The sequence below is a fragment of the Lagopus leucura genome, unplaced genomic scaffold (assembly GCF_019238085.1).
Source record: "Lagopus leucura isolate 7727_CA_CO unplaced genomic scaffold, USGS_WTPT01 Super-Scaffold_100009, whole genome shotgun sequence".
NCBI classification, from domain to species: domain Eukaryota; kingdom Metazoa; phylum Chordata; class Aves; order Galliformes; family Phasianidae; genus Lagopus; species Lagopus leucura.
In genome coordinates, this window is record NW_024962266.1 from 22,803,823 (window position 1) to 22,824,111 (window position 20,289).

Consider the following 20,289-nt stretch of genomic DNA (forward strand, 5'->3'; position numbering starts at 1 on the left):
GGAGCGCGGTGCTGGGGGCCGTGGGGAGCAATCGGGTTTGTATGTCAGGTAGCGTTCAGAGGCGTTAAAGCGGTGTGGCGTTTATTTGGTTGTTAATGTTTGGAGTTGTTTTAGGGGAGAGCAAGAGAAGCCATAGGAAATTAATTCAGTTAAGGCTTGGGGAAAAAAAAGACTGATTGGGAGATGAGGCTTATGGCTGTGCAGGCAACAAGGCCTTTGTGCTGGAATGAGCCTTTTCCCTCACCAATTGCATGTGACTTCCATTGGCCTGTAAATTCCTATTGTATGTAAGACATTTTAAGTGTTTCAGAAAGTAGGATTTTGGCACAGAAAGAACTTCAAAAGATAGCTTTTTCTCAGCTGCACTGGTCTTGATGGGATGGTGGGTTCATTTCTACTCTGCTCTGGGGAGATGTGGAGGCTGTTAGTGTTATGTCACTTTGGTATTGGTGTTGTGGCATTTTGTGTGGTAATTTCTTTTTTTTACCTGTTTTTATTTTTTCTTAGGCATACTTGGGATTGTTATAGCTATTTGCTATGTTAAACTTTAATTTTCTGGAAATAGATATGTAGCAAATAAGCTCTTTAATTCTGTCTGCATTCTTGGCACATTTCTGACACCATTAACTACCTGGTAGTGTTCAGGTTGGCCTGGTACCATTTTGAAGAGTTGGATTAGTAATCCAAGTGGATGTATTTCTATGTAAGGGTACTACATGAGAAAAGAAGTAAAACCTTAATAATGTCAGATTACTATTATCTGTAACTTCTTTTTCAGCCTTAAGGAAAGTTCGTACCTACCAGATAAAGATGTGAAATTGCATCATATTTTTACATTGGTCTGGCAGCCTTGGATACAAGAGCAGGTGGAGTGCAGTGGCCCTAATGTGGCTGTGCACCAGGACCCATTTCTGTGAGCTCTGGGTTTGTTCAGAGTGAATAGGGGGAGTGCACCGTAATTAGAATTCTGGCCTTGTGAGAATAATACTGTCCTAGGCAGGAAAGAGTGCCTCAGACTAATTACAAAATAGGCCTGCTGTGTGAAGTTAAGTTTCTGTGGTGTGTTCTTCAGTTTTGCTCAGTTTTGGGAGAATTTGGCTTGGAGAATCTTACATCAGAGAACAGGGAAGTACAAACAAGATCAGGATTAAGCGGCAGGCTGAAAAAATAGTTCCCGAACTGTGTAACAGTGACGAAATAATTGTGATCACTTACAATTAGCCTGTTTGGTTTGCAGAACCAATTCAGATTTTTCTAAGGAAGTATATACGCTTGTGTTTTTTAATTAGCTCTCCTTGATTTTTCTTGCGTATCTTAATTAAAAGTTTGGTGGTTGTTGTTAATTATGATGTACTTGTTTAGCTTTTTGTTTAGTCTTTGTTCTGTTTATGAATGCTGCCTTCGAACAGCATTGCTCTTACTCAAACATCTTGCCTGATCGTTTTCCTCTGGGGTTACAGAAATGATAATCAGCCTTATGCTTGTGCTGTTTCCAGGTGCCAGCCAGAGACTCTTTGGAAACGACAGCTCAACAAACAGGCATTCGTGCTCTGCCCTGACCAAGTGCTGCTTGACAGGGACCCAATTTTGAAGCATTAAGTGCTGGTCACTGGCCTGACCTGCTGGTGGGACTTGGTGTGTCCCTTTGCTTCCAGTTGGAGTTTTGATGCTTCCTTTGTTTGGTTTTAGTATGGAAAGAGATTTTACAGTGGAAGATCTAAGTGTGTGTTATGCTTCCTGTAGCCTTTTGTATTCTAGCAGCTTTTGTTCCCAAACTGTAGTAACTATAGCACAGAAGCACAGAAAACTCCTAACCTCCTGTAAAATGGAATAACATATAAATATTACAGTATATTGCTAGACTCAAAAAGCAATTGACTTGTGAATGGGGCTTGATGGAACATTTTATTCACAGTGTCTTTTCATTATTTATTCAGATAATTGATGCAATGTTTGAAGTCCCCAGAGTGCACAGATGCTTCTGCAATTTCAATGACGTAGTAAACTATTTTTCAAGAAAAAAATGCTTGTATATCCTCACAATAGAGAAAACATGTAGCCTTTGTCCTAGTAATGATGTGAAGTTAATGCATGGGAGGGTGAGTTTGGGATTTCCATAAATTAAGGGTTTTTCCCCCTCTTCAACAGTTGGTTTTAGTGCTGGAAAGAGTAAATATAGTTTCCACATAAGTTTTTAAGAATTCAGTAAAAAATAACAGCTCTGATAATCCCCTACCTCCTCCTGATTGTCAAAAGTAATAATAACAAATGGTATTTGTGAAACTACACTGATACTTCTCCAGTTCAAGAATACGATGAACAGATGCCTTCTATTCCTGTCCACTTCAGCATGTTTACTGTGCCTAGGTCATATTCTTGTTTTCGTGTTTCTAAGTGCTCCTATAGCTGCTTCCTTCTAAATGCAGTCAGCTGCTCCCTGATTTGGTTTACGTGCTCTTAGTGTCTCCCTCGGGTTCTCTCCATTCACCCGTCTTTCACAACAGACTCTGCAAGCTTTGTTAATCAGCTCATCCATTTGCATTAGAACAATTTTCTTTTCCAGTGCAAGGAAAAATTGTTTGCACCCCTCAATGCTTGCTGTCATTCCTAAGTTTGAAGCAAATCTGTCCCTGTGTCTAAGTTTATTATCAAATTTATCATTTGCTGTACTCACACCTAATGTTGTGGGGTATTTCTTGCATGTGTGCCCACTTATGTTATCTGGCCCCTTGCCTGCCTTTTAAAAAAGGAGAAAAATCTTTCTTCTTGATTGATTTCTTCCACTTGGTTCCTTTCATCTTCTTCACTGACTGGTAGTTTTGTCACTTCTGGGATTTCATGCACTATTTCCAACACGGTTGACTTTATTTGAACCGTTGTCCTCCATACTTCCTTGCAGTGTATGACTAGAATCCTTGCATCTTGTTACTTAAGTTAGCCTTTATTTCTAGTTTTCAGCTAGGTGCACTGGCCTGCTATTAATATATATATATATATATATATATATAGCTGCTGATGCTTCCTTGAGGGTAAGATGTAAATAGTGGATTTTAGTCTTCACTGCAAGCCTGTTCACTGTGTACCCTTTTTGTCTTTATTTGTGCTTAAGAAGGTGTAATTGCAGGTTTGCACTGAGTGTTTTCACACCCCGGTTCATGCACTTTGACATCCTTTCTAGTTGCAGCAGCCCATGTGAGGTTACCTTTGGTTAAGCTGTTGCTCACTGTTTATGTAGAACCCCAATACTCCAAGGTATATCGAAACTGTCATAATTTAGTAGGAACACTGTTATTGGAGAGGCTTGCTAGGTACAAAAGAGAAGGTCTGGCACCCTTGGGGCAAGGAAGGCTTGCTCATCTCCTGTGCACGTTGCCCACTAAGACCTCAAAACCTCATTCTTCTAAGCATGTTCCTTGACCAGCTGCAGGATGCTAAAGCACACTGCTTTATGTCTAGCTGTGAAGATTTATTCACCTTATGCATGCTGTTTTATGGAAATAATAATATTCCCAGCTAATCTGGCTCAGTTGGTTGAGGAATGTTGCAAGTTAGCCCTTGCCTGGGTGATGCCAGTTTCCTAGGGGTCTGCAGAGCACTTGGTTCTGGCTGCTTTGGGTTTATTTAGGGCTTGGTTGTTCTGAATCAGGTTATGCTACAGTGTAGTATTGAGTACTGGTGGCTTTGCTAGAGGTTGTTGCTGTTTCTAGATGGGAGGTTAGCAAGTTTTATTACAAAAGGTTTTTATATGAATCCAGTCATGTACTCGAGACTCCTGTTTCCAGGTCTGTCACTTGCCTGTAATTTATAACCATTCCCCATTCAAGTGGATGTGTTTTCAAGTAGTTTTTGTTGGTGTTTTTTTTGGTGGTGAGCTAGTTTTCTAAGGGAAGTCCTTACTCTATCCTGCTTGCTTATTTGTCTTGTGTTGTATGCTTGATGGCTTTCTAACCCCTTGGCCTGTCTGGAATTAATGACAAAAAGGTAGGAGTTCAAAGATGCTAAGCTGATACCAGCTTTGTGAAACTTCTTGACCAGTAAAGCAGGTTTCAGAAGAATTAAGTTGCTTGAAAAAAGGACAAAATCTGAACTTGCAGTTTCACTTGTTTTTGGATTGTCCTCACTGTTCTGTTGTCCTTCAACCTGTGTCTGGGAAGGCTGTTCATGCATTAATGGGTCACCCAAGTGGTTTGGTCTGAGTCTTGAGGACTGCTTACATGCAGGTAGGAAGAATCTGTAGAAGAGCCTGCTGTGCGGTTTGTGATAGTTTGTCCTTGCAGGGAGATTTGTGATACAGAGGAAGGAACAAGAAGATGAAAAGCAACAAATGCTGTAGACTTTGCAGTTCCATGTCACACTGAGTGCTTTCCAGTCCATCAGCTAGCTCACAGTGGCTGTGAATAGTGTCAAGAGGCCTATTTCACATAGCTTGTAAAGTCTCTCTTGCTATAAGTCAGATTTGTCATGTCTTAGCACTAACAGGGCAGCCAAATTTCCCACCTTACCACCAGGACTGTAGAGAAAGGAGTTGCTACAGTGCGTTTCCCACAGCTGGCAGTGTGACATGAGGGGTGTGAAGCTTGCTTGCTAGCCCAGACATCTTCCTCCAGTAGAGGAAAGGATGAAACTGATGCCAGGCTTCTCTCTTGTCCTCTGCTGGTATGTGGGGGAAGATATTAAGGTCAGCCCCAGGCTCTGTGTGCTGTGACAGCGTAGGTTGTTCCCTTTACACAGATGGTCTAGCTAATGAGTACATTGCTGAGTAGAGTTCTGAATCAGGGTTATTAGCACCCAGAACTAACTACCCTTTATGAAACAGGAGTTCAAAGAAATCATCTGTAATAATGAGATGCTGCAGTGTAGCACAGGCATGTACTTCTTGGCTCTGTGCATGGATTTCACTCATCTTACCCTTTAGGTAAGGTTCATGACGACATCAGAAGTACCAGCCATGCCTCCTGAAAGGTGTTCCCAGGGGTCACAGCTTTTCCCGTCCCCTCTTGAAGACAAGACTCTGAGGAGTGAGGCAGGGGAAGCCCAGAAGCTGCAGCCTGATCTGAAGCTTTCTCTGAACCTGATGCTGCTCTCTGCAGATCATTCACTTGGAAACCTGGCTGAAATTCTGCCAGGTTGCGTTGCTTATCTAGCATTGAATGATGCTTTGGGGATCCTTTTGTCACTCAATGGCAGTCTCATACCACATGCTGCTTCCTGTCTGATGTGGCACTCAGTGATTACCTGTTAACAGAATGGTTAAGCTGAGTTTGTGGGCAGGATAGTAAAGTGCTGATGGGCGAATTAGGCACTGCAGAGCATCTGGCCTGTCTGTCTTAATCTGAGCCTTACAAGCAATCTCTTGTGTAGAAACTGAAGTTTTTATGGGATCTGAATAAAGTAGAACCTTTATTATGCTTGCAATATTTTTAAAACTATTGCCGTCAGTCTTGTGGAAGCACTTGGAGCAGGATATTAGTGTTTACTGTTACATGTTGTCTTCAACAGCATTTTTAGATCTTTTTATTTTGGTTTGTGTAGTTGATGTGATGTATCTGTCAGATGTTTTTCCTTCATTCATTACTTAAAAGCTTAGTAAACATGCAGTAGTGTCTAGTTCTGACAGATTCTTTTAATAAATTACTGTTACGATCTTATGATACAACAAAAAGGTTGGCCCTGCTTTCCACAGGGAAAAGCGAGTGATGGGATTCCAGAGTTTGTTGCTTTGGGAAGTTTTGCGTCTGTCAGCAATGTGTGCAGTGTGTGATCTCCATCATGGGTGTTTGCATAGCCTGTGGCATTATGGCAGTGTATGTGGAGTGTCTTGATGGTGAAGACTGGAGTTGTGAACTGATGTCAGTGGGGCAAGACTTGTACCTCAAGCAATCTGGGTGTGAGGAGACACAGCGTTCTGCGCTGGTAGTGTTGAAGCCTTTGTGCCATAGCCAGTGGTAGATGGAAGGTGACAAAGGCAAGAGAAGTCGCATTTGTCATGGTTTAGCAGAGGAAATGTGTTCCTTGTTCACTAGGTATATGCAGGTTACTTGAGCTCTGTTGAAATATTTTCCAAGTGACTGTTTTCTCGATACATGCTACTGTTGGCACTGGGGCCATGGAAAATGGTAAACTTGAAAACTTCATTGAGCAAGTTTAAACTTCCTTTTTTGTTGTTTTGTTCAATGTTAGAAGAACAAGTAAGTTTGCTCTGAGCAGAGCTGGGTGTCCCTAGATGTGGGTTACAGTGCATCCCATGGTATTATTAAAGGAAAGATTGTTGTTGTGTTGGGGAATCCTTGTAAAATATCAGGAAAACTGCTTGGAAGCATATAAATGTGTTCAAGTGGAGGAGTGAAATCTTTAAATTGCAGGGAGATGGCCTGTAGCTGGGTAGCTTTTCAGAGCAGCTGTTCTGATGCAATTTGTTGCTGTACTGTCAGTTATAAATTGGATGGGTTGGAACCCTTTTCTTGGGGCTTCCCTGGAAATCCAAGCACTAAATATGTAGTACTTAGGAGTTGTAACCAGAGTCACTTTATTAGCAAGCTAAACCTTTAGAGAAGTTTTTATTGCTAGAAATGAATTTGGAATAGGTTTTCTTTTAAAAATATCTGTTGTTCTTCATCTGCCTTAATTCAAAGGAAGGTGAGAAGTATTTGCAAGGATATGTGTGACAGTGCAAGAAGTAATGTAATGCAAGTAACAAAAGCATTTGAAAGTTGGGCAGGAAAAACTGAAGTCTCTCAGACCGATGAGAGTCATCCAGATCCCAGGACATGAGCAGCATAAATCCTGGGGAGAAAGAGCCCCTTGTGATTTTTCTCTGCTGTTCTTATGGTTGCCTTTCTCTAACCCCTTCCTGTTCGTGTTTCAGTATGGAGAGTTCAGAATCATTGCTGGCCCATCCTGAAATACTGTGCCTGCTTTGTTTTTCCTCCACCTTTTAGCCTCTCTGTACCTTACTGTTGTTGTTACTGTTATAAAATTGTCACTTCTGGAATCTGGATTGCACAACAAAGAGGTATGAGTCATGTTTATGATGGAGCCATTGGTCTCTCAGTTGGGATTTGGGGCACTCTTCAAGCAGGTTTTTAACCCTTACTTATCTGTCTATAAAACCAAAGGCATAAAAAATAGATGTAGTTTAGAAGCTTCCTGTAGAGATGCTTGTGTCCCAGAGCTTATGCTCGTACTTGCAAGAGAAGTTTGATTTGTTAGTTCAGCCACTTCAGACTTGGTTTTTTGCCTTTTAAGCCCCTGACGTTCGGGTAGTATGGCTGTTACTGTTAGGTGTGTGATGGGGCTGACTCAGTTGAAACTGACAATTTTTAAGTGTGAAACTTTAAGACTGGTTTACATTCTGCCTGCTATTACTGAAATGCTCCAAGAGCCAGCTGTTCTAATAAGAAATTGGGACAACTGATAACTCTTAACTCTTCGTACTGTTTCTGTATTTTTTTTTTTGTCTTCCCTGGCCCTGTATCTTTCCTGCATAGTTGCAGGCTGAAGGAGATGTAACCCTTCTGCACTCTGCTTGCTGGTCTCCTTTGATTCCTGCGACACCTCTCTTCTGATCCCCTATCAGCCACCTCACATCTTCCCCAGATCTTCTTCTGATCACTGTCTCAAAGCTTGGAAAAGTCACCTGACTAATCCCCCTTTCAGGTTTTCAGCTTTGTTCTTATTGATATTATTTGGCCTGAATACAAGGTGTGTAGAATGCCGTGCAACAGAAGAGTCTAAATCAAATCCATCAGCCTCTATAAAACCAGGCAGTGCTTGCTGAAGGGCCCAGTCTCCACTTCTGTGAGGGTTTTTGTGCTCATGCATAGGCGCATTAAAAATGGCTGAGCTCTTGTAAATCTCCCTGGCAAGTCTAGACTTATTCAGTGTCTTAAGTCCTTTCATTATTTACAAGTAAATACATTTTAAAAATGCAGTCATAAATCTTTGAAAACTTCTTCATTTGTGCTTGGTTGAAACTCTGCAAACTTTTTTATGCAAAGCTGACAGCAGGTAGAAATGTTTACCCTCTCTTTGTAGGTAGGGTTGAATTCTGCTCACAGTGATGGCAAAGCAAGCTGCTGATTCCGTGCTGTCTGCTGTTGAATCCAAGTTTGAAAATCTGTAGATTTAAAAGGAAGGAAACAATATTGGGGAGAAAGTGTTGAACTGTGTATTTGTGAAGCAAAAGTAAAGCAGCCAGGAGGGGAGGAAAGAACTGGCTTTGACTCTCATTAGCATGTCTTCCTAGAATATATTCTGCCTCTTACTTTAGTGCAGTGCCTCTGAGTTCTTTAAAAGGCATTGAATTTTGGCCTGGGAAGAGGAGCAGTATGACTAAGGGATGCTGTGGTCTCTGAGGTGTCTGTCTGCTGAGAGTCAGAGTGGAGCTGTGATGCCAACACCGGCTGTGGGAAGTGTAGGACAGGTGCCACTCCTGTGTGTCCCAGCCCTCCTGGCCCTTCGTGGGGCTGCCTGCCTTCTCAGGAGCCCTGTGCTCGGACCTGGCACAGGATGAGATTGCTGGGTTGTCACCAGATTCTTCAATGTGTGTTTATTCGCTGCCCTACATGCATGTCCAAATCTGAGTGCATTGCTGAGACTTTGCTCGTGATCAGAGCTATTTACATCTACTCATTTTGTTACCTCTGTGCTCTGCCGTGCCCTTGGGAGCTTTGTTCCAGTCTCCCAGCTTTCACACATAAGTATCCACAGTGGGATTTGCAAATATACCTGTCTGTGGAAAATTGGTGTATGATACTTAGAGCAGCAATGCAGCATCCAAATTGCACATCTTATATGGCATGGAAAAAAAAAAAGTGGGCAAGCAACATTAAATAGCATATTTGTACAGAAGCAACTGAATTGTGATTTCTTTAGGAAGCTTATGTATCAAATTTACCTGTTTTACATCACTTGTCTTTTTACTCCTGGCATTTTTGAGGAGCTAGATCCTGAACTCCTCTTGGATTTGTCATTGTTGGCACCAGTTAGAAAGGTGGCAGGGTTTCCATGGCATGTTTAGCCTTCATGCATCGGGGGCAGCTTCAGCACATGGGCAGCATGTTGCATCAGCCTAGGGCTGTTCGTTTGCTGGTGGGTCCACAACAGGGACAGAGCAGGAGGCAGTGATGGGTTCTTGTCCTTGTGAGATGCTCATCAAATAGAAGAAGGGAACAAAAGCTCCAAACCACAACGGTTGTCATGTTTCAGCTCCTATCTCCCCAAATCTGTGCTGTGTTCCACCTGTGGGCTATCACTTATTTTTATACATGTTTATAGTGAGATCTTAAATTCAACTCTTCAAACACCTAATAAGTTCACTAACCTCCAAGAGCAATTGCCTAAAGAGCATTGCAGTCTCTTGATTTCCACAAGGTAGCTGGTGAAGTGTTTTATTTTGCTGGGTTTTCTAACACTACTCAATTTAAAAATATATATATATGGTATCTATATAAGCAAGTTAATAAACTGTTCAAGTAGCAGCAGGTGGAGAGACCTCTGCTCTGTTGTATCCCAACTCCTGTACCCATTCAGAATGATCTGGTGATCCAGTGAACCAGAGGACTGGGTTTTTGGTTGCTTTTTTTTCTGTTCTCTTTGCTGAAGTCTGATTTGCAGTGAGGTGCCATGGGCTGTTTAGCCCTAGTTTTGTCTGTCTGGATTCATGACTTCCAGCATCCGTGAATTTCCCAAGCAGCTTCTCACATTTTCTTGGCATTTTGTGGATGGCTTTAAGAGATGAACTACTTTCTTTGTGTACGTTAATAAGTGGCTGTGCCCTGATAGTTCTCTTTGTCTTCTAATGCTTTATTTAAGGTAGACTCATGCAGTGAGTTTGCCGATGCTGTAAATGGTGGATGAGTTCTTAATTTACTGTGAGATCTGCTGATGAAAAGGCTGTGTGTGAGCTCAGTGTTGTTAAAGATAGTGTTGATGTGATAGCTTGAAGAGGAGACTATCTGCAGAGGTTCTTGAATTACTGCATAGGGCAAACCCTAGTGCTTGCATTGTGTAATGTCCTTTCCTAGCCTGTTGTTTTCTATTAAATCACTTTAGAGTTCAAATCCATCTCTTGCACTCACATGCATCTCCTTTGTTCCTCATCCACCTGCACCTTCCATCTGTCAAGCGACAAAATAATATTTAATTCTGATCAAAGAATAACTTCGATAGAAATGTCTTCAGAAAGAATAAACGTAGTTCGAAGTGTAAATGTTCAGTCCTCTGGAAGAGTGAAAAATGAGGCGATGGAAAATGTCAGGCTGTAGTTTGCAGGCAGCAGCACTTAAATGGTTTGCTGTAATCATATTAGGATAGAATTAAACTGAATTCTTTATTTTGTACTGCAGTGAAATAGGACTGTTACTGATCATTTTCTCCTCCCTCATGCTTTGATGATTAGCATGAAAACTCAAGCAGCAGAATTACAGGAGTTATGCGGCAGTGGAACTGGTGTGAAAGAGCCTGAGCTGGAGTTTTGTGTCCTTGCACATGAGAGCTCTGGTGCTTTCCTAATAGACTGAAAATGAGACTACTGCTGCTTTATAAGAGGTCTGTTCCAGCCACATTGCTCTACAGCTTGGCAGATGGTGGCATGTGAATGGATTCATATTGATTGGATGGATTTGCCTCGGGATAAGAGGAGTGTGGGGCCTTAGAGGTGCACTTCTACCTCTTTTTTTTCTTTTTTGTTTGGGGGGGGAGGGAGGGAAGGAAATGTATGTTTATAAAACACTTCACTTTAAATCGGAGGAGTACGTAGTAATTCAAGCACTGAAGGTACCTGGAAATAAAAAGTCCTTAAATAGATTATCACAAAGTCCAGAAAGCCAAGGGTACTTATTTACTGAATGATTATGCTTTTACATTAGAAGAAAATGACACTTTTAATTAGTGTTCAAGGCATATGGTGAATGAGAAAATAAGCTTATTTCATGCAAACAGAAATCGATGCAAATAACCTTTCTCCTCTTTCTCCTCGTATAAAAAAGGGATGACTTGAAACTCAATACATATTCAAGAAGGTTAAGTCATTACTGCATCACTTTAATATTAGTTAAAGGCCAACAAAGAAAACCACTACTCTGCTTGTACTTACTCAGCAAGGATTGCTGTGTTTGAAAGAATTAGTGATACTAATTGTAAGTGATACTAATTTTGTAGGTGAAAAATCTAAAGAATCCCTGGTCCATACCATGCTTTTATTATTTAACCACAGTAAATAACCTTTTGGGTTCTGCCTTAGTGCAGGAAGTGGCTGGAGATCCCATAATTCTCATACCTGTCCATCCTGGCCCACAGAGACACTTGGTTTTTATCTTTGTTGTTCCTTCTTGCACATCTGTGTTGTGCTGTCTTGGTGCCTTTCTAAATTCTTTGGTAAGAAACAACTTAAAAGTTTATATATAGCACCGAGCTCAAAGGATCCCAATCTCATTCAGGCCTCTGGGTGTTGCTGTAGAGCACTGAGTAAATTTGTTTATTATAGTAATGGAAATATTTCTTGAGTTATTTGGTCTTAAGTAAGAAGGGGGTGGAGGGGGGAAGCTCTCAGACATGGGAATGGGAGTCTGATCTATTTGGAGGTTCGTGCACTGTTGAAAAGTGTCCTTCCCATACATTTTTCAGTCATGTGCTTTGATGCATACAACAATGATTTCATAAATGAATTCAAGTCGAGCTACGTCATGGCGTTATCTTATCAAGTTGTCTGCAAATTTGCTTGGAGGTATAGTTAGTATTTTCTAGCAGACTCTTCCCACATGTGAATTATTTGCACACTGAATTTTGTGTATTCCTGAGATGCTGTCAGGCTGAACTTGATGCTAATTTTGGTCTGCAGTACAGACCATTTCAGTGGGTGTGTTTTCCCTTCTAATTACGTTTTGTTCTCTGAACTGATAGGGTGTTACCATTTAGTCCATTTTTGCTGAATGAAATGGTCTTCATAAATTTTAAGGTCCCTTTAAAGAATAATAATGGTGGAAGTTTTGGTGTTTTTTCTTTTAGTTGAGCTTACTTCTGGAGAGGGAAGTGCACAAAACAATGCGGACCACATACATGTATTTAAATCATACATGTGTTTTTTTTCCTCCTGCTTGATAGGTATAGTGCTGTGGGTTCTGCTGTATATCACAGCCTTTCCAAAGCGATTCCAAGAAGAAATCTTTAAGATGGTTACTTGAATCTGTGTTCACTGCCCACCTGGTGGTTATGGAGTGAACTGTTACTTTAAAGAATAGTTTAAACAACAGCCATGTTTGGGGCAGGCTAATCTTGCAAAGAGAGCAGTACATATAACAGGAGTCTACTGTGTGATAAGGGGAAAATTCAGCTCACTGACTAGATGTTTTAATGTGCGAACTCTAGGGAAATAACATATTGACTATTCTGTTGTGCGCAAGAAAATTGAAGAACCCTTTGCAGACAGAGGGCTTGCAAAGGATTCTTTCTGTTTCTCTTAACCAAAATCTGTGGCAAGATGTTTGAAATCAGCAGGACGCTTAATGCTGCTTTGTTAAATAATGAGGTAATATTTTGTCACTTTTTCTGGGCAGCATCTGTTTTTTCTCCTTTTTCTATGTTTACGAAGGCTTCAGATTAATCTTCTGAAAGTAAGAGATTAAAAAAATCATTCTTGAATTTATTATGATTTTTTTCCTTTTGATGCTTTTGGAGAATTGGGTTGTCTTTTATTTGCGGTTTCAATCGGCTGCTGTTGCCTAGGACATTATGCCACGTAAGGCTTCTAAACTGCACAGAGTAGGTAGTTATTAACGCTGAATTGGCTTCTGGTATAGTCCATCTGGGCTCTGTATGAGAGAGCTTGCTAGCGGCTACTGATGCTAAGATACCCGCAACCTTTGGGATGTATGCGTGGTGGAGAGGGGCTCAGTGATATGAGATCACTTCTTTTAAGGGAAACTGTCATTAATGAGTCAAGAAACTGCTCATTTATGGTAAGGAGAGGGGGGTGGGGGTGGGAAACAACCCTGTGGTTTCATTTTGATATTGGATTAGCTGTTTAAGACAAGTTTCTATTTTGTGGGGATGGAAGACTGCATTAAAAATATGCTTGCGGGTGGATTCTGGAGGGGCTGTATTGAGAATTTGATGCTTTACAAATGTGTCACAACTGTGATGCCGTGGCCAGGCGCTTACCCTGAGAGATAAATGGTACTATTGGAAAGACGAGAATAAGGTTGACTTTTTCAACAATAGGATTCTGCCTTTGTCTTTACGGAGGGAGGCCTCTGAGGACGGTTGAGCGTTTGTTTTAGTGCTCCTCGGAAAGCCTGTGTGTGGGGCGCTTTTGGGGAACGCGGTCGGTGTGCAGTGCACCTGGATATACAGACAAACGAAAGAGCCGATGTGTTTTTTTAGGGGAGCAGCGTGCAATTATTGTTTCAGAAAAATGGCTGAATCTTCTGATATGCATAACCAATTTATTGCAACGAAGTAAGCTGAACTTGAAAAGACATAAAATAATGTCTGGATTTCCTTCTTTAATTGTTATTAACCCAGAAGAGACCTTAAGTAAAAATTTGCATTACAAATTTAACTTCAGTGTTCAATGTATATTTGCACGCAAATGTATGGTAATAAAGTGGCTCTGTAGCATTGTGATGCCGGTGTTTGGAGAGTGGATCACCTCAGTAGTCGAGTTAGGAAACGGATCTTCTGGGCGAGTTTAATCTCTGCTAGTTTTTACCAAGCTAGAAATGTGCTCAAAAAGATGTATGGTGAGAGAAACCCTCCGCAGCATCCTTACATTGTTCCTATTTTAATAAAATTCAGTACTCATTCCGCAGCTAGGTTGTGTGATGCCTTGTAAATGTGGTTTTTTCTCTGTGGTGGGTCAGCTTGGAGCTGGGTTTTGTAATCTGACTGTATTTCATACATTGTATTCCCGTGTTCAGTGACCGTGTGTGTGACTGAAAGCAATGTGAGATGTGCGGCATGTCAGCTGTGAGCCGAGCAGCTCCGAGGGGGCACATCTATACTGCAAAATAAAATGCAACTTCTGAGCAGTGGTTATCCAGTTAGGTGTTTTTGAAGGTGTGCATGGTGGTTTGTGCGGAGGTGCCCTTCTTTCTCCTCGGAAGGAGCTCTGTGTGGGCTCATCCCACTGCTCTGATTTTACCTCAGCTTTGGGAGTGCTCCCGTTAGTACCGAACTGCGAGGGACCGTCTTTGCTGCTAGGAACGCCCGAATGGTGGAACGAGGCGATCCCTGCGTGTGTGTAGAGCAGTACGCTTTAGTGGGGGTGCGTGCGAACTCCAGGTCAGTTGTGATAAAGGGATGCCGCGCCTTGCTGGCTCGGCCAACCTGCGAGCGAGGAATCGTAGAATATGGAATAGGAACGCGCTGCTCTGTCACGAACTGTCACTAACCCGCCGCGCTGCGTGGGGCGGCGGTTCTGTCAGCGGTGTGTGTGTGAACTCGGGCACGCTCCGCTCAGCACAATGCCGGCCGAGGGCTGGGCCGCCCCAGCCGAGCGAGGGCCGAGCGGGGGGCGTTCGGCGCGGCCGTTGGGGCGCACGGCAGGCCTCGCGCGCTGCTCCCCGCCGGGCGGCGGCGCGGGGAGAGGCGCGGAGGGGCCGCGCGGCCCTCCTCGGCGCGGGCCTTAACGAGCGGCGCGGTTCGGGACCCCGCCCGGTGCCGCGGCGGGCGGAGGTCAGCGGCTCATTAACACCGTCAATCTGGCGGCGGCTCATTTCAATAGCACCTGATGTCGCGACGCCTCCCCGCGCGGCGGCGGCCAATGAGCGCGCGGGCGCCGCTGACAGATGGGGCCATAAATGGGCGCGGCGCGGGGCCGGCGGCAGCAGCGCCAGCAGCGGCAGCGCCAGCAGCGAGCGGGCAGCGCGGCCCCACCGCCCGCCCCGCGCCCGCTGCGCACACTGTGCTTGGTGGATCTTAACAAATACCAATAAAAGTCAGGTCCCCGAAACCTTAGCCAGTCTGTAGAAGAGTTGAAGCCTTTCAAGACCCAATATTTGCCATTAAGAATGGTTATGGTAGGTATTGGTAGATTTAAGCTCGGGACGCAGCGGGTGTCTGTAGAGGTAGACGTAGAGGCTGACATAGATTTCCCCAAACGTGCATCGCTCTCCGCCTGTCTCACACGGGGGTGGCTTGCTGTGCTCGTCCATGATCTCTCCCTCTCTCTCCCTCTCTCTCTCTCTCCCTCCCTCCCTTTCATATTTAATGTCTGCGCGTCCTTTAATAAAGGATGTACTCTCGTTGCGAGGTGGCGGCGGTGCGCTCGGAGCGGAGCGGAGCGCTGATGCCGGGCGGTGCGTGGCGGGCGCGGGGACGGCGGCTTTGTGCGAGCGGGGGTGCGTGTACGGCGGCGTTCGGAGATGCGAAATCCTCGGGGGGGGGGGGGGGGGCGGGGGGGGGAGGACAAAAAAAAAAAGCCTCGAGATTGGTAATTTTCTTTTGGTGGACTGCGCAATAGGTATGGTAATTTTAAAAGCGAGTGATTTATATGAGCTTCGGTAAATGCTGCATATTGTATTTCAAAGAGTTTCCTGTCATGACCTCATAAAAAGAGGAGGAGGCTGTGTGTGTTGCAGCGCCTAGTCTATGTCGATTTTGTTGCATCGCTGGGCAGCCGCGCTGTAAGAAGGAATGTCAGCTTTTACATAACGCTCTCTTTGCTTCCGACTCGGTGAGGGGCTCTGAGGGTCCATCTTGGCGATCCCAGATGGAGTGGAATGGCCTGAAGATGGTAAGTGAGCGCGGCGCCTCGCCCCACCGCACCGCGCGGGGCTCTTTGTTCGGGAGCCGCCACCGCGATGGGCAGCGCCGCGCCGGGCCGGGAGCGCCGCGGGGGGTGCGGGTGGCCCCGCGTGGGGCCGTGCGCGGGGAGTCAGGTAGTGCGGGGCTGCGCGGGGCCCGGGGCCGCGGTCTGCGCGCTTTTTGCTTTTTTTTTTGTTTTTCTTTTTTTTTTTTTTTTTTTTATTCGTACCGAGGAGAAGGGCAAAGCCATATTTCTGTGCGCGGATAGTAATTCTATTTTTAGCCCGCGCTGGCAGCCGAGGGACCGGAGCCGCTCTCTCCCCTTTTGTGCTCGCCTTGTGCAAAATGGCACGATCGCATCCCGGGGGCGGGGGGCCGCGCACAATGCACCCCCGCTCGGTCCCCTCGCCGCCGCCACGGAGCGCGGCCGGGGAAACAAAGCGGCGGTCTTTTCCCTTTCTTACAGGATTGCCTTTGTCTGCCTGCTTGTTTTGATGGGTGTAAAACAAATAAGATTAGACTGAGCAGCCGAACTGAAAGCGATAGCTGGGAGGAAAAGCCAATGAAAGGTTGCCGGGGAAACGAGCAGAGGGGAAGCTGAGTGGGGGAGCAGGTGGCAATCATGTGGGAATACTGCAAACAGTGTAAAAAAAAAAAAAAAAAAAAAAGCAGGGGCTACCTCGATTATCTGTGCTATTCTTTGTGGCAGTCACAACTTTAATTATTCTTTATAAATAGGTGTTAATTACATTTCTGGCTAAGGCTTACAGTGATTTCTAGAAATCTGTTTTTAAGCATCTGTTCTTTCTCCTTTGCAAAAGAGGGTTATCTTTTTTTTTTTTTTTTCCCTCCCTGCTGTGAAATTGTACGTGCAAAAAATGGCAAGGAATCCTGCGAGGCAGTATAAAAAAAAAAAAAAAATGTAAATTATATTGAATGAAGTTGACAGAGGTATAATAGTGAACTCCCACAGCTGATAGCTTCTGCAAATCATTTCTTAGAATTTTCCAGCAAATGTCCCTATGAGAACAGTAGGTAGAATGAATTTACCCTAAGCGGTGATTTTGTGTTAAGTGATATTGGTATTTTTACAAAATCAGATGGTTATATGGCAGGATAATCAGTTCAGGGGAGTTCACCAGATCCTGCCGTTTATGCGCTGAGCAGAATTTCCGAAAATAATGGGATTATTTTCCTCTCCGTCTCCAGCCCCACCTTGAGCCACCATCTATTCTCCATCTGCTGTAGCAGTGCCACTTCCAATGGCAGGCTGCGCGTGGCAACTTTACTTTGGGAACTGCAGCTGAATATTGTGCTGGTGGTGATGGGCTCTCATTGTGGTGGCAAACAATGTGCCATAGAGAAGCGCATCTTTAAGCGAGGCTGTCGGTGCTGGAGCGTTAACGGCGTAGCGGCTACTGGGCGATAGACGGTAGTGTAAGAGGAAAATGTGGTTGCCCAGAACATGCTCATCTGTCACATATCAGGAGGCACAAGAGGAGCGGAGCACGGATACAGAACACGCCTTTCTTTCTGCCTTCGTTTTCACATTATTTCTTACTCTCTTCCTTTCTCTCGTGCACAATTGCTTCAAATGCAAATCGGAGCAGGGACGTTAGTGCTCGATTTCAGTAGGAATAAAAAGAAATTAAATCCCCCTTCTGATTTGCTTTGTTTTTAGTGCTGCTTCTGCTGCAGTCCTTTCTGTAAAGAAGTGGCTGAATGGCCCTCTGAAAGCTGCACTGTTTTACATTGTAAGGGGAAAAATCTTGAGGGTGTGTGTGTATGTGTAAAATTGTGTATTTCACAGCCTGTCCGTGTGCAGAGATGTGTTCTGACAAGTATTATAGTTGTATGTGTGAGCAAAATGATTTTTCTTCCATCTGAAACAGAGATGCTGTGTTCTAAATCTGTTAACTTAGTCACGCCAATAAATAAGGGTGCCTTTATTATACACAGCTGCATTGTTTAAGAGTCATCAGCTAGCACTTACATTTTCACTTTTTGTTCAGTTTGGTATTTCTACAAAGATTTTAAAATGTAGTCCTTGTCTTATGGCGCACGTGTTCCTGCCTCAGTCTTCCTCTTTTCTTTGTTTTAGGATGATATTAATGAATACAGCCTGCACATAGTGGCATTCTTTCTGCATGTAAGGGATCACGCTGTAGACCTTCATATAGGAAAATAGCTGTGAGGTTAGTGAAATTAATAGTTAAATTGCTCGGAATTACTATAGAAAGATGAAAACGTAAAGCCTCTTCCAGTTTAAATTAAAAGGTAGAGAAATTGCAGCAGTATTTAGGCATGTTTTGGGAAGGAAAAAAAAAACACTGCTGTCTTGGTGAACACCTAGTCAGAAAGGATGAAATTCAGAATTAGGTTTTGATGCAATGTGAGTCCTGTCCAGCAGTTTAAAATCCTGTCTCCATGTGCTTCACTAATCAAGTTCCCATGTTAGACTCAGATGTCTCTGCTGTTGTCTGGCTTTCTTGCCTCCTCTGCTTTCTTCTTTATTAATTTTTCCTTTTTGAGCTCTCGAAGTGAGCCCGAGCTGTTGTGACAAAGGATGAATTAGAAGGGGTGTACTTAAAAATCTCACTTGAATGGGTTTGGAATAGTCTTCCTCATCTTTATTTGCTCCTGATAAATATTTTGACTCTATTGAAAGAAAATCTGGTTGTGTTAATCTTGCATATATTAATTTTTGGAAACATCTTTTAGGTTACGATGACTTTTTTCACCAACCTTCCTACTTGAAATGCTGTGAGGGTATTAATTAAATGCGGGTTATCTTCTGCGCTCCCCGAGGTTTTTCGGGAGAAATAAAGTCTGATTGCATCCCGTATTCTGGCAGGGGAATCTGGTGTCTTCCTTAGGAACTTGCACTTTGAAAATTTTTCAGTAGGGACTCCAGGCAAGAAATGGGCAGTGGCAGAGGATGTTATAGTGAGAGAGATGCAGATAACTTAACAAATCTACTTGTCTGTTTTGGCAATCTGTGTCTGCTAAACAACTAATTTACATGCCTGGGCACATTAAAATGTACATTTGTTTGTCGGTGGGACAGCTGACTGGATACACTTGGATGCACTGGCAAATACTGCAATGCAGTATTTTTTTCAATGTCATTGGGGTTTTGGGGGAGAAGTGGGCGCAAAGTTTTCTTTGCAAGTGAAACAATGATAAACCACGTTTCCTTTGTAAATGATAGGCCAGATCTCACAGAATTTGCTTATCTCTGGAAAGGCACCCTTCCCCCACTGCACTTCTCTCCGCAAAGGATGGAGGAAGAGATGAGCATGCCTGTATTTTGTGTGTTCATGTGTGTGTCTTTCTGTGCCATTCAAATGGATGCGAAAGGAAGAGCTGGCATGGGAATGAAAATGGAAAGGGTGTTTCTGTAAGGTAATACTCTTGAATTGTTTGTGCATACATCTGGTTATCAAAAGCATAGGACATCCAAGCAGCTCCACAAGCAGGACGTGTTTTTGCGGGACTCTATAGAAAAGGAAAGAGGAAGGTAATGTTTACAGTTTAATAAGTAAAATAGACTTAGTTGTAGTAAAATCGGTATCTAATATGGATTTAGATGTAACGTTTGAGTGTGTCGAAATGTTTGAGATACTGTCAAGTGAAGATGTTGAAGAAGTGGGCGTTCAAATGAATTCCCTTGCTTGCTCTTTTTTCCTCCTTCAAATGATCCATCTTTCTAAAATACCAGAATGTTTTAGGTGCAGGGGGCTTTTGTAGGTCACTAGATACACACTAAGAAGAAGGCAGAGAGAAGGTCTCAATGTGTCAAAGGCAATAATTGTCTAAAATTAACTATCTAGAAAAGGAAGGAGAAGCTTGGAGGGAAGAACTGAAGCACAAATACATGAAACTGCGCTGTTCTACTTGGGAGGTATTGAGTGGTAGAGCTGAGCTGGTGCTGTGGTGTGATGCCCGCTGATTTCTCAGAGCCTTGACTTTGCAGGTTTGTTACTTACTTTGTTCATGCCTTCAATTATAACCAGTTTTGGCTGATAGCTTGGGGCAGTGAAGATAAGACCTTTTGTTTACTTGAGTATTCTGGGAGAATGCAATAGTGGTGGAACATCACTGTTAGAAATGAGGTGTTTTCAGATGAGATACAGTAAGAAAGCAATTTTTTCAACTACCTAATATTGTTCTATTTGTTACATTGCTTGCATAAATTAAGAACAAGTTCAGTAACACCAGTGTTAGATATATCTTTATTTTTGGCAGTGATAATCCACGTTTTCCCTAATCATACTGGGTCACCTAATTATTTCTTCTTTAGGACCCTGTAAAGTGAAGGAAGAGGCTGAGAATCTTTTACCTATTGTTCTACCTTTGATTGCAACATATTTGATTCTCCCCTGAATGAAGAGAATCTGTAAGAGTCAAGAAATAAATCCATATTTAAAGATTGAAAATGTTAAAAAAAAAAAAGACACACAACCTAGACCTTTGTGTCCTCTCTGAAGAGGGTTAGTTACATGATGAAAGGCAAGCCTGGCTTTGATATTTAGAGTTGTGATG

At 43.2% G+C, this 20,289-nt stretch overlaps 1 protein-coding gene across 5 annotated transcripts in view; it reads left to right on the forward strand.

Moving 5' to 3' along the window:
- Positions 1–20,289, forward strand: part of ELAVL4 (ELAV like RNA binding protein 4) — a 73,678-nt gene that overhangs the window by 561 nt on the left and 52,828 nt on the right. For 2 of the 5 annotated variants that reach the window (XM_042873996.1, XM_042873999.1), the window contains exon 1: positions 15,569–15,733. The exons of 1 other annotated variant lie outside the window; for it this stretch is intronic. In XM_042873996.1, the coding sequence (XP_042729930.1) occupies positions 15,710–15,733 (24 nt within the window). In that variant the 5' untranslated portion in view covers positions 15,569–15,709. Of the gene's footprint in view, positions 1–12,839; positions 12,957–14,916; positions 15,018–15,568; positions 15,734–20,289 lie in introns of those variants that run through there. 2 more of the 5 variants (XM_042873995.1, XM_042873998.1) reach the window with 2 other exon arrangements.